The sequence below is a fragment of the Silurus aristotelis genome (assembly GCF_946808225.1).
Source record: "Silurus aristotelis genome assembly, chromosome: 25".
NCBI classification, from domain to species: Eukaryota; Metazoa; Chordata; class Actinopteri; order Siluriformes; family Siluridae; genus Silurus; species Silurus aristotelis.
Window position 1 is genome coordinate 7,533,185 of NC_139598.1, and position 15,077 is coordinate 7,548,261.

General features: G+C 35.2%; 1 protein-coding gene and 1 long non-coding RNA gene across 2 annotated transcripts; both read right to left on the reverse strand.

Moving 5' to 3' along the window:
* Nucleotides 1-370: 370 nt before the first annotated feature.
* LOC310720125 lies at nt 371-1,623 on the reverse strand. The gene is made up of 4 exons (XR_014531660.1): nt 1,464-1,623; nt 1,054-1,180; nt 870-937; nt 371-555 (listed from the first exon to the last, which is right to left on the reverse strand). It is a non-coding gene; the product is annotated as an uncharacterized lncRNA (long non-coding RNA).
* A 9,489-nt stretch (nt 1,624-11,112) lies between these two features.
* On the reverse strand, nt 11,113-12,451 carry LOC310719522 (uncharacterized protein). The gene is made up of 4 exons (XM_083529341.1): nt 12,106-12,451; nt 11,790-11,913; nt 11,578-11,659; nt 11,113-11,357 (listed from the first exon to the last, which is right to left on the reverse strand). Exons 1-4 carry the CDS (start codon nt 12,182-12,184, stop codon nt 11,325-11,327), a joined length of 318 nt encoding a protein of 105 aa, XP_083385467.1. The 5' UTR covers nt 12,185-12,451; the 3' UTR covers nt 11,113-11,324.
* Between the last annotated feature and the right edge of the window lie 2,626 nt (nt 12,452-15,077).

Genomic DNA, 15,077 nt, shown 5'->3' on the forward strand with positions numbered 1-15,077 from the left:
CTTATTATTATTATTATTATTATTATTATTATTATTATTATAATGTAGACTGTTTACATGCATTTCACCCTAGTGGTAAAAATACAATTTAATTTCTGCATAACATAATTCTGGGGTTGTCTTCATAAGTTTTCTCTGCAATTTTGCATTTTGTTAATCCTAAATAATAAGCACTAATTTGAGGAATTTATATAGGCGAACAACAAAGAAGCCCTGAAGCTTCTAAGAATGTAGTAAAAGTGTACTACATGTCCTTTATGTAAGAATTTAAATTTTATGTATTTCTCTGCATCATAATTTTACTAATCAGATAGTTTTATGTGTTTACATTAAATAAAAACTATAATAATCACATAAAATGGTAGAAAACTTACATTCAAAATAATATTTATTATTAATAGTCCATGCACAAAGTGGCATAACAATATAAGGAATAATGCAAAATTAGTCAAATTAAAAGTAATGCAACCTTTTCTTAATATGTGTCAGAAAAAAATCAGGAAGGCTGCTGCAAGCAATTTGTCTGGCATTTTTATTCCTTGATCTGTTTCAAACCTGTAAGAAAGACAACTGGTCAGGCAAATTCAACTATAAAACAAGGTTAAAATTAACTTTTCAGCTGCAATTTGCAAGTTTCAGATACATCCTAAGTCAACAACATGATATTGTACTATTTCAGACATGCATTATATGACAGAAAAGTTCATTAGTTAGTAATGATGTGCTATATTTTATTTATTCTAATCTGTATTTGTAGAATAATGTGATATTTGTACATGTGTATCCCATTAAGATAAACACTGGCATTACACAAGCAGACTTTAGAGTAATAGTTGGAAAGGTAGAGTGACTTGATGTCCATGCAATACCTTTCAGTTTCTTTGAGATCCAGCGTGCAGCAGGGTCAGAGCAATATTTTTCATTCTCAGACAAAAATCTACAAAGAATCAAAAGAAAAACAGGAAATATTGTTTACTTTTTTAAAGTATTCCATAGTGATTTTTCTAAATAATTGTCTTTTTGAAATATCATTGAGTTTCAGTAGGAATTTACATGACAGCTTCCACACAAGGTTTCAGGGCATTCTGGCGCATGTATGCAGTGAGCTCTACATGAGCCGGTATCATTGCTCTGGAAACTGCCTCACAGCACACGAGTCCAACTTTGGAAGGTCGACGATCTTGGAGAGGTTGAAAAAATAAAGATTTTTAATGTCCAGAAATTCAATTATAGCTAAGAGTATACAGTTGACACAGTAAAACCTCTGAACCTTTTGCACTTATACACTATAATGTGTAAATCATTTATGTGTCTGTGAATGTACTTTAGCATAAAAGGTAGTATAAATTTCCAACAGCAAACCAATATCTATACAATATCTATTTTTATAGTTTTTCTAGATAAAGAGAAATATCTTTTCATAGAAGGGATTTAGTGATGCATTGTCCTGCAGGGATACTTACAGGTACCAGATGCAGGAGTGATGCTTCCAGAAAGCGCAAGCAGCACAATCAAAAAAGTGCGCCAATTCTTGCAATCCATTATTCTCAGTGGGTTGATCACTCAGGTGATTGGTTTTAGCTAATACTTGTTAATTGTGAGGACGCCTCTCTTTTATTACTGAGGCAGAGCAACAGGAAAATAAGTAGCGTGCCAAATGCATTTCACCACTTTAATTGTAGCACTGCATTTTTTTCTGCCGATTGACCACAGATTCAAAATATGGCTAACACCTCTAGTTGATACTGAAACTTCAGGAACACACTCAGCAGAAAAGCATTTGTTTACAGCTGAACAAACAAAAATGTTGCGAGGAGAAAAAAAACAAAACACAAGAACATAAGCTCTAATACAAAACTTGATTGTAGTTGCTCGCTATACCGTTGTTACATTTGTAAAGTAGTGTTATAGAGACTTTAAATGTGCAGGTCAAACCTTGTTGCACTAATACCTATAGCATTTTTTAGTTCCCAGGGAAACACATAAAGCTATGAGCTATAACATATACCTTATATCTCATTTATACTTTTACAACACACGTTTTTAGGGAACAAATATAGATAAGGTGAAGGTATAGTAAAGCAAAAGTGGAAAAGTGATGTATTTCTAGAACAGTGGTCTTCAACATTTTGTACGCCAAGGGGGTCAGAGAGAAAGAATGAGAACGAGAAAGAGAGAGAGAGAGAGAGAGAGAGAGAGAGAGAGAGAGAGAGAGAGAGAGAGAGAGAGAGAGAGAGAGAGAAGGTGAGTAGAAGGGTGACAAATAAAAATAAATTATTGTGTACCGTAATTTCCGTTTTAAGCACACCCAAATATAAGCTGCACCCACTGAATTTGATAAAGATTTTTATTTAGAACATAAACAAGCCGCACCTGTCTATAAGCCGCACATTGAAACTAATGAACTTTACACATGCTTTAACGAAAGACAGTGTCTGTTACACGACTTGTATCTTAACAGTAGCCTACCAAGAAAGTCATTGTTCACTGTCTTCCTCCTTCCTTTCACAATAATGGGGGAATTGGTGATCCTCTGCCCATCTTGACCTCTGAGAGACACTACCACTCTGAGAGGCCCTTTTTTATACCCAATAATGTTGCCAATTGACCTAATAAGTTTCAAATTGGTTCTCCAGCTGTTTCTTATATGTACATTTAACTTTTTTGGCTTCTTATTGCTACTTGTCTAAACTTTTTTGGAATGTGTAGCTCTCATGAAATCCAAAATGAGCCAATATTTGGCATGACATTGCAAAATGTCTCACTTTTAACATACAGTGAGGAAAATAAGTATTTGAACACCCTGCTATTTTGCAAGTTCTCCCACTTAGAAAACATGGAGGGGTCTGAAATTGTCATCGTAGGTGCATGTCCACTGTGAGAGACATAATCTAAAAAAAAATAATCCAGAAATCACAATATATGATTTTTAAACTATTTATTTGTATGATACAGCTGCAAATAAGTATTTGAACACCTGTCTATCAGCTAGAATTCTGACCCTCAAAGACCTGTTAGTCTGCCTTTAAAATGTCCACCTCCACTACATTTATTATCCTAAATTAGATGCACCTGTTTGAGGTCGTTAGCTGCATAAAGACACCTGTCCACCCCATACAATCAGTAAGAATCCAACTACTAACATGGCCAAGACCTAAGAGCTGTCCAAAGACACTAGAGACAAAATTGTACACCTCCACAAGGCTGGAAAGGGCTACAGGGAAATTGCCAAGCAGCTTGGTGAAAAAAGGTCCACTGTTGGAGCAATCATTAGAAAATGGAAGAAGCTAAACATGACTGTCAATCTCCCTCGGACTGGGGCTCCATGCAAGATCTCACCTCGTGGGGTCTCAATGATCCTAAGGAAGGTGAGAAATCAGCCCAGAACTACACGGGAGGAGCTGGTCAATGACCTGAAAAGAGCTGGAACCACCGTTTCCAAAGTTTCTGTTGGTAATACACTAAGATGTCATGGTTTGAAATCATGCATGGCACGGAAGGTTCCCCTGCTTAAACCAGCACATGTCCAGGCACGTCTTAAGTTTGCCAATGACCATTTGGATGATCCAGAGGAGTCATGGGAGAAAGTCATGTGGTTAGATGAGACCAAAATAGAACTTTTGGGTCATAATTCCACTAAACATGTTTGGAGCAGGAAGAATGATGAGTACCATCCCAAGAACACCCTCCCTACTGTGAAGCATGGAGGTGGTAGCATCATGCTTTGGGGGTGTTTTTCTGCACTGTATTAAGGAAAGGATGACTGGGGCCATTGTTAGATTTTTATCATGCCCAAACGAAACTTAATTCATGGAGAGATTTTCCATACGACCTGCGATGCTCAGTAATGCCTTTGTAAATTCAGGGAAGAATCACACAGCACACAGAATGTAGCAATGTTCCTCTTCGTTTATTGCAGGCGGCAGACACGTATTTATACACACAGGATGATACAGTCCACACACACACACACGAACACGCATACACATTGGGTAGAAAGCTGGCCTAAAGTGTTTCCTGTTTAGATAAGAGGATATACCAGACCGAGATTTGTGAGCCCAGATAAGACTCTCTGTTTACCTTACAGACTAACATCGTAAATATCCTATAGACACTGAACGGACAAAGGAATGTGTGTGAGATAGTGTAAAAACAGTTTTAACACTAACAGCCATGTATTGCGAGATTTTGGGAAACAATCTCCTTCCCTCAGTTAGAGCATTGAAGATGGGTTGAGGCTGGGTCTTCCAACATGACAATGACCCGAAGCACACCGCCAGGATAACCAAGGAGTGGCTCTGTAAGAAGCATATCAAGGTTCTGGCATGGCCTAGCCAGTCTCCAGACCTAAACCCACTAGAGAATCTATTGAGGGAGCCCAAACTCCGTGTTTCTCAGCGACAGGCCAGAAACCTGACTGATCTAGAGAAGATCTGTGTGGAGGAGTGGGTCAAAATCCCTCCTGCAGTGTGTGCAAACCTGGTGAGAAACTACAGGAAACTACACTTTCTTAGGTGTTCAAATACTTATTTGCAGCTGTATCATACAAATAAATAGTTTAAAAATCATACATTGTGATTTCTGGATTTTTTTTTTTGGATTATGTCTCTCACAGTGGACATGCACCTACGATGACAATTTCAGACCCCTCCATGATTTCTAAGTGGGAGAACTTGCAAAATAGCAGGGTGTTCAAATACTTATTTTCCTCAATGTATATGTTATCGATATTCTATTGTGAATAAAATATGAGTTTATGAGATTTGTAAATTATTGCATTCCTTTTTTATTCACAATTTGTACAGTGTCCCAACGTTTTTGGAATCTGGTTTGTAAGTAATGAGTAAAAAGTCGGAATACTTATGTACATGTAATATTTCAGCTTTTTCATTTGAAAAAAAGTCTTACAGACAATCTTAGAATTCTTCTCCCATTCATTATGGGGTACTCAGTGTAGATTAAAGAAGAAAAAATAAATATGAATGTTTTTAGTATCAGGCTACAACCACATTACAAAATTGAAAAAACTAAATGGGGCTGGAATACCTTCTGAATGCACTGTATACAGTACATACAGAGCAACTCTTCCACGAACCATTAATAAGTCATGACCTGGTGGTTGTGTTCCTCTGAACTAGCACAGTCAAGAGCAAGATGCTAAATCTAGAAAATAAATCAGTTCCAGGGATAGTCTCATATATGAATGTGTGTGTTGGTAAACATAAATGTAACAGAATTTGTGAATGACGTTTGTTGCATTTGTATATAACAACAGCAAATCTTAGTATTGAGCTAAAAATTTATAATTTATTGCATATAAGTACATTAACTAGTCTGATATTTTATAAGGTTATTTTAGAAAAGCATAAATAAAAAGTAAAAAATAAAACACAATATAAACCTAGCTTTACATGTTAGAGACATCACTGCGATTTATTATTTAGTGAAGTGAGCTGTGGTTTGTTGTTTTTCCTCCGGAGTGCACAGTTGAATTTTCTGTTGCTGAGGAAGTCTCATTCAGTGGGGCAGAGTTTGGAGATATTTTGTTCTTAAGTGAGTTCCTAGAAAAAAAAAAATATTTATTTGACATGTAATGACACAGGTCTAAACACTTTTCTGTTAAAAAAAAACTATTTTATCTTTATATATAGTATTTCAGTTTTGTGTCTTATAATACTGAAAACTTACCTAAACTCATTAATCTTCCTCTTCACCCAGCGTTGATTTGGATCAATGCAAAACTGTCCTTTTTCTGTCTTAAAACTGCAATAGACAGGTCATAATAACAATGAATATACTAGTATATTTCATATACTATTGTTTTTTTGTTTAGATTTTTGTGTTTGTAGAGTTACTGTACTTACATGACAGCCCTAATGCATGGTATGTTTCTCTCCTGTAATCTGAAACCTGTAATGGGAATATTCTCCATGTATCTGGAGACAGCAACACAGCAAGGGCTCACTTTCTCCGCATCTAAATAAATATACACCAAAATCAACATTTTAGAATACAAAAAAAAAAACACGTATAAAAGCTTTCAAACTTTCACAAGTATCCCATCACAAGTACACAATATTAAAACATTATCAAATATGATAAATTAAACTACCTGTTACAGTCCAGCTGGAAAAAGCAATAATGACTATGGCAGCCAGGCTCCTCATCAGTGTTACAGTGTTATTCAGCATTTTCTGTGTGCCTGATCTTTCAAGATCAAGCCGTAATCTTAAATATATACAAAAAGAGGAAGTATGAAATGTAGGGTAGCATCCACTCTTTCTCAAGAGCATGTTTTTTTGTCAACAGGGTAAATCTTTTTTGTCCCAGTTACCATAAATGTCTGAACTGGGTATTTTCCAGTTTTGGGTGAAAGTCATTATTTATACCAAAAAGTCCAGTTTTGACCGAAACTTTTGATTTCCATTACTTACTTGCTAACACACAGTGTTCCTGTGACAGATTTATATAACTAGCATATCTGTTACCTAAAATCTCTATGACTTTAGCATAGTGGCTGGTGCTGGAGCGAGTGTTTGAATATTTTAGAAACTGCTAATTTCCTAAAAAAAAAAGTAAGATTGTACAAATAAGTGTGTGAAAAACAATGTAAACACCATTCTGTGATTAGAGGGTCTGCATAAGGATTTAAGTAACTCTAATAATTACCAACACAAATCATCATCTGGGTGTTCCTGATATGCAGTGGTTCAGAGGTAAGCAGATGCTAGCAAGCCTGGTCCAATCCTAGCTCTCAAGCTATAATAATAAGGTGTCAGAACACAGAAAGACAAATTGGTATGCTATATTGAACTTATAGCTGCAAACCAATCAGATTGCCCATGCTAATGATTGCAATGTACCTACAATGGGCACATAAGCATCAGAAAACCAACCATGGAGTAAAGGAAGAAGGTGTCCTTTGGCTTAAGAATCTAATTTTCTTTAACATCATGTGAAAGTCTGGGTGCATGTGTGTACACAAACTCAGGATACTATATGGGTAAAGGGGCAAGCTGGCAAAGTTAATGTTATGCTCTGTTTAACTGCTGGGCAACCTTAGGTCCGGTAATTTATGTGGCTGTTACATTGTCAGGACCACCGACTTAAAAATTGTTGCAGACTGAGAACACCCCCTCATGGAAACGGTATTCATTGGGCACTCTAAGCAGGTTAATGCACCATGCCACACTGCAAAAAATTAAGCACACCTTCAAAGGTCTTGTGGAGTCGTATTGCAAGAGGGATATTCATTGGCCTATAACCTAAAAAAAAAATAGCTTCAAATAAAAAAAAAATATTTCAATCAATAAATATTTTAAAATAGAATGTCTATTCTATTTTCAATCAAATATTATATACCTATTTGAAATAGCCCTAACAACCTTTTTCCATTGCATGATGCGATTTCTATTATGCTCTGACCCACTCTTATAAGGTATTATATTTAAACAAAAGAATTTCACTGCATCTTATGTATGTGGGAATAAATTACATCTATCTTTTTCCATTGTGAATGGAAATTCTAGTAAAGGGATTGACTGTGATGTAATGGGTTCCAACTCTATGAGTGGAAAAAACTTGCTGTAAGTGACTTTGCACAATGCACTATTGCCTCTGCTTGAACTGAAAAGTTACATAAGTGAAGTAATGGGGAAAATGTGCATGTGCATTAGCTGTGCCTTTGGCAGTATTAGCAGTGTCATTGAAAGTAGTAAGGGACTTTTTTGGTGATTATGTTGATTCTCAAAATAGTGGTGTAATTTCTAGTGGGAATATGTTTTGCAGCGGGGGAGTAAGAAACACCTTTTTCTGAAACTGATGATCATAAAAGAGTTTTCAGCTTCAGGTTTTGGCTCATTACACCAGCAGATAGCTTACTTTTGTTCATTACTGTATGTGTTCTTGTATTTTCTTTTTACATGAGATCTACCCATGTGGAGTCATCTAAAAACAAGTTGAGCACAGAAGCGGGTTGAAGATTTTTTACTGATCCAGATTTACTGCTTTCTTTTAGACAGGAAAGTGATTTATTATGTTGTCTTAGTTAATCCAAGAATAGTTCAGGTGATCATAGAATTAAATCCCGGGTTGTAGCTCATTTCTAAATGCAAACAGGTGCCTACTACTACTACAAAAAGTCCCTACTACTTTCAATGACACTTCAGTACCACACACATTACATCACTTCATTACCATAAACTGTTTACATGCCGTTTTTGCACATCTTTTCTGGATTGCTGCTATTGCTCTTTTGCACAACATTTTGTTAACATTTTTTTACTGTTCACTTTTTTGTATTTTGTGTTTTGTGTATTTGTCTTACACTGTCCTGTATTGTCTTGCAATATCTTGTGTTGTCTTGCACTGTCTTGTGTTGTCTTTGCACTGTTTGCACCAGGATGCACACAATGCACTTTATGTGGCGAGGACACTTACTAGTGTTTTCTGTTTTCTGTGATTATTGTTGTATGTAGTACCGGTGTTCAGGAGGAACAATGTTTCATTTCATTGTGTATTGCATCAGCTTTATGTGGTTAAAATGACAATAAAAGCTTCTTGACTTGACTTGCCTTTTGTTTAACTGTTACATATGTAAGTTCTGGAATGGTCTCATAAGTGGCTGCAATGATGTGTCTATGATTAATTTTAACATTTAAATTGAATGGGCAATTTACAAATTACTCTAATCAATCTAATAAACTCTTTATCATAACCAAAGAGGTTCCAGTACATTAATTTATAAGATTATGTAACAAGGTGAGGGAGGCTAGATTGAGATGTGCAGAGGAGGGACATGGGGTATATCGGTAGAAGAATGCTGAGGATGGAGCCACCAGGAAGGAGGAAAAGATGAAGGCCAAAGAGGAGGTTTATGGATGTGGTGAAGAAAAAACCTGCCGGCAGTTGGTTTGAAAAAGGCAGATGTAGAGGACAGAGAAGTACGGAGACAGATGATCCGCTGTGGTGACCCCTAATGGGAGCAGCCAAAACAAGAAGAACAAGAAGATGTTAAGTCATTATGTAATATAATGACAAAATATGTTAGAGTTCTTGGGAAATTACATGACTCACACAGTGAGGTTGCAATTAGACACTTTAACTATTATATTTCATGTCACATGTTGACTACAGTATATTGCTATATCTTAAAGCACATAGTTTGGTTCAAATGATTTTCTCATGTGCTTTGCATGTCAGATTATCACGTCGGTTTACCAATTTACACGTGCATATTAACAAAAATTTACAGCACAAATTACAAAAACATGCTTAGTCGAACTGAAGATTTTTATTTAAGTTTTTTTTTTTAAACAGACAAATTCATTAGAAAAACAAATGTAAAAATTATTAGTGACATAAACATTGTAAGATTTAAGCAGATTATTTAATCAGTATCTATCCACAAAACTATCAAAGCATTCCAGTTACATAAAAACTGACATATGTACTACTCTCTTTAATTTATTACTTAACAACTAGTGTAATTCACAGTTTTTATTATATTTTTTGCTACTATAGAAATGCTATGTGTAATTTTGTCACACCATACAAAGTCAACCAAGCTCAGGATCAAACAAAAGGCTTTGGAGCTACCTGAAGTGACGTTGCATGTTGGGCATAAGTTGAGGCTCTTGTACACTCTTAGTATCTGAATAAACTATATCTAGTTCCCCCACTAATATTATTAACCTTGTAAAATATGAGCAAAGAAGGCGGTGAAAAATGTCATTGTTTGACCTTTTGATCTTATGCTAAAAATACTTGATCTCATGGATACCAAACAACTGTAAACACAACACAGTTATGATAAGAATATATATATATATATATATATATATATATATATATATATATATATATATATATATATATATATATATATATATATATATATATATTCTTTAGAAGTAAACTGTCCTTTAGTCTAAATAGTCTTTGTTAGACATATGTTGGTAGTCAGAGTGTGTCTTCTGAACAGATACACTCACAGGGTGACTCACACTTCTCTTTTCTTGTGGCTCAATTTGTAATATATTTAACAAATACTATATTAGTCTTCTTCTTCTTCTTCTTTCGGCTTCTCCCATTAGGGGTCGCCACAGAAGATCATCTGTCTCCATACCCATACACCCCCCCCCACCCCCCCTATCCTCTACATCTGCCTTTTTCAAACCAACAGCCCTGCATGTCTTCCCTCATCACATCCATAAACCAAATACTAAACCATTAGTAAATAGTAAATTATTCTAAGTATATCTACATAATAACTGTTATACTATCACTACTGAGATTATTATTAATTTTCCTGTTTTTAATGCTAAATAAACTAAATAATGCTAGATGATACTGGCATAAGCTTTTTTAATGCTAAATCATGCTGGACTAAGCTAAATTTCTAAAAGATTTCTGAACACATAGAGGGTAAATGGATGGTTTCTGAATTGCTCCATCATTAACCATGGGGGTGGAGGTGTGATGGTGTGGGGGTGTTTTCTTTCTTTCTTTTTTTTTTTTTTTTTTTGGTGACACTGTTTATGACTTATTCAAACTTGAGGGCACAATTAACCTGCATGCTACCACAGCATTTTGCAGCACCATGGAATCCCATCTAGTTTTTCCACTAGGTTATGTAAGAACTATTTGTCCAAGAAGAAGAGTGATGAAGTGTTGCATCAGAAGTCAGATGATATAAATTAAATTGAGGTGGTTTGGGACAGCAGAATAATAATAATAAAAAAAAAAGCAGCCAAGCACTCAACACCTCTGGATACTCTTTCAATATGTTGGGAAACCTTTCCAGGTGACTAACTCATGAGGCTGACTGAGAAAATCGCAAGCATGAAAAAGTAATTTTTTCGTATATACCAGCCATGTTAGGAAGCTGGGGTCAAAGCACCGGATCAGCTTTGATATAGAACCTCTGGAGTGTCGATGTTTAAGGGACTTGCTCAAGGGCCCAAGAAAATCTAACTCAAAAATATAATCATGAATGCAGAAAACATTTTCTCCACTGTTTAATTTTTTATTGAATATAAATATAAAAATGCATTTATTCGTCTTATAACTTATTTTTTTATGTGACAAAATAAACATACAGAGTGTAAAGTATAATATTAGATAAATATTGTATACATATGCAGTTTGTGCTCAACATAAATTAAAATAAATACTATAATATGCAGGAATACAAAAATACATTTAGAATACTTTTGGGTGTCTTTTGTCATTCCACTTTAACCGGCATGTTAGCAAAACAATTATTTAATATAAGAACAGCATGCAGGTGGAACTTCATTGTCTTCATTCTCCATTCATAAATGTCAGCTGGGGCTGCCTGAACACACTATTCCTTTCTGTTGCACATGTTAAAGAGAGGGAGAAAATTAATACAGTTTGTTTTAGGTTTATTGAGTAAATTAAATACAGTTTTATACAGTTTTAAAGTCAGCAAAGTGTAACATGTACTATGCAATACTTTTGATAGCATTACAGTTTCTTTATGATATTCCATGAAAAAAATAATTTGCACATTGAGTTCAATAGAAGTAGTAAATACAGATAGATGTCAGTTACCTTTTTTAATATGGTTAGTGTTTTATTGATGTTTTTTGCATTTACACTGCTGCAATGTAGCCCCTCATTCTTGAACAAAAACCTGCACACAATGAGATTCTGATTAAGAAAATATTTAATGGTGCTCAAATGTTTTGATGCAAATTATAAGATTTTGTGGATTTTGCCAGCTGTCACAGTGGCATAATATAAAGTACGGTTTATTTACTTACACATAGGCTTCAAGACATTGGCCTGATTTCTTAGTATAGGCACATTTCACTACATTGCCCGTAAGAACATATTTATCACTGGTTTCGACACAGCATGTTTTCAGCTTGCTGTCACTGGAGTTCACTGCGTTACAAAAAAACACAAGGTGTTACTGAAGATATATGAACTCTATCACAAAAGATGTTCTCATATCATAAACACACACACACACACACACACACACACACACACACACACACACACACACACACACACACACACACACACACAAATACAAGATTCTACTTTAAATGTATGCTTATTAAGAGCACTCACCTCCAAGCGCGCAGCTGTACAGAAGCATAATAATGTAACTGAAAAAAGCCAACTGGTGCAGTGTAAGGGAGAAATGCATCCTTGCTGATGAGGTCTATACCACTGGAGTATGTCTTGACTCTCCTGTCGTTCCTTTGTACTGCACAATTTCAGGCCAAGATCCATTATATTGTGTCAGTTTAGGGAAGTAATTGATTCATCCACATAACCATGTTATGAATAATGGAATATCTTACAAACATCTTTGTCACAAATGCACTGTGACATTCTTGTGCAATCATGCAAGATACTCTTAAGACTAGATAGCTTGATCACTGTTCTAAAACGCTACATTTCCTTTTTTCTACTTCCGGGAGAGCTGTGAATGAATGTAAAATATTTAGTCTGGATTTACAATGCAGTTACAGTGAATGTGTTTTTGTAATTGTGATGGAATTCAAAACTAGAAGCTCTAGACATTAGTGAACTGATGATGTGGGACAAACTGTTAGAGACACGTAAAGGCAAACACACAGCTAACATACTAATACATCTTTATATTCACATCAACTGGGGTTCCTATTTTACATGCATAGTTTACTTTTACACAGTCTGTAGAAGCACATCATCTCCTTCCTCATTTACTCATATGAGTCTAAATTTTTCAGTGATCCTACAAAAATCCAAAGGCTTTTGAACTTAAGATATTAAACCAGGTCTGACATTGATCTTGGATGAGGAGTACTTGGATGCATGATGCATTCAGTTCATCCTAAAGGCTTTAAGTGTTTTTGGAATCATGGCTGCACAGGCCACTTGTGTTCCTTACAGGTCAACAGTTCAGGCTTTACACATATAGGTGTGATCGTCAGATTGTTACAAAATTCTAAACAGTGCCGTATGTATTGTAAACAATAACATAGCACACAACTGTATAGTATGTTTTTGTTTGCTTTAGCATTCAAAACGGCCTATAAAGACATGGTTTGCCAGAGTTTGTATGTAACTGACTACATACTTGAAAATGCAATGAAAATTTATTTTTATATTCAGATGGGAATGTAAGTGAGGAATCTGGTCCTGTCATACATATAATGCTTTATTATTGATTAGCTATCTATTTTATTAGCTATTATATATGCTAAAAGAGGACTGTATAAACCAATTTTTAGTTAATGTTGCCTGATTGGGAGCACAACATCTTAAAACTATGAGAGCTTATTTGTAGAGATAAGAACATGGTGATTTTACCAAACAGTGTTAAGACATCTGTAGCGTGCTCATATGTATTATATCAGAAACAATGAGAGATGACAGACTATATGTTCACAGTGTGGAACATTTGATGGTAATCTATATTTAACCCTGGCAATTTATTTTTCGATCTGGCAGACACAAGTAGTCTCAGTGACTTGAGTCATTATCACACAGAGGAACTTCAAAGGAAATCCCCTTTAAGACACATAGCAGTCTGTGGATTGTATGTGGAAGGCACCATATATGACACATAATTAATTTGTCTCATTTTATTATAATACTTTCATATATTTAACCATTCAAATTAGAAAGAAAAACTAAATTAGAATAAGAAACTATGGTTTGGCAAGGTTAAAATGGAAGATTGCAAGTGACTTGACAAACATGGAATGGAATGCATGCTGTACTTCATGCCAGTTCCTCTGAAATCAGTCTTCACTAATGTCAATAACATCGAAATCTAAAATCATATGTTTTAAAACAGGGGTTTCTAATCTTTTCCACAAAGGGCCGGTGTGGGAGCAGGTTTTTATTCCAACCAAGCAAAAGCAACAACAAATTCTACCTGTTTAAATCCTATGATTTTTTTTTTCAATGACTATCAGGTGTTCCCTTGATTGGTTGGAATAGATTTGTGGAAAGGATTGGGCACCACTGTTTTAAAAAAGCATGTACTGTAAGTGTTATGGTCAGGTGTCTGCATATAGGGTAATCATTTTTTCAAATCTCATGGTTTTTCTGTAAGTTTGGAAGAACCGCTGTGGTCACCCTGTCTGTCATTCCACACTTGTCATGTGAAGATGTCATATCCTTCTCAAAATAATGATACATCTTTGCTTAAGAAAGTTAATCTTAATAAAAGAGTTGTATGTGCCTAGACTGTGAATGCGATGTTGGTGTTTTTTCTCAGAAAGGCATCTGGTGAGGTGGAGGTGATGCATACAAAAGACTAATGCACTTACACACATCTGCTGGGTGTGCTGGAAACCACAGCTCAGGAAGTTACAGCTCTATTAATGTTCTTGTGTATTTCCAACATCCCTGGTAATTGAGTCACTGGCTTGTGTGTAATCTTCCATTTGCATTGTGATAACACCTTACAGGATTTCTCTATTAAAATGCAAAGAATTTCACATCGGTTTTCTGTCTTCCTCTTAGAAACATTAGTGTCACCGCAGACATGATGGTGTCATGATATGGCAGATTTTATTTAGATGCCACTGTAAGATTGTGAGTCTTTCGGTTTCAGTTTATACTATAAAACTTTCTTACCCATTGCATTAGTGTGACAAAATATGCTTCAGACTGGTTAATCTAACCAACATGAGTTTTCAAACCAGTCCTTGGAGTTTCTTCTTTCATACTTGCACCACACTGCTCAAGTGCAAAACCAGTTTTTTTCATTTAAAAAATAAAAATAAATAAAAAGGTGGATGGATTCATTCCATTAAGTCAGTGTAATTGTGATCAGACCCCCCCAAAATAGATATCTTAGCAAAATGATATCTTAAGAAAAAAAAATAAAAAATCATCTGCCACAGTGTGAAACAAATAGAAGACCACAAGCCTATTTCTAGGCATACAGTATCTCACAAAAGATTTCAGCAAACATTTTATTATATTTCTTCACAAGGGACAATACTGTAAAAATATTAATTGGATACACATAAGAGTAGTCAATCTGCAGCTTGTATAACAATACAGATGTAATGTCCTGCTATATAAGCTGCACATTC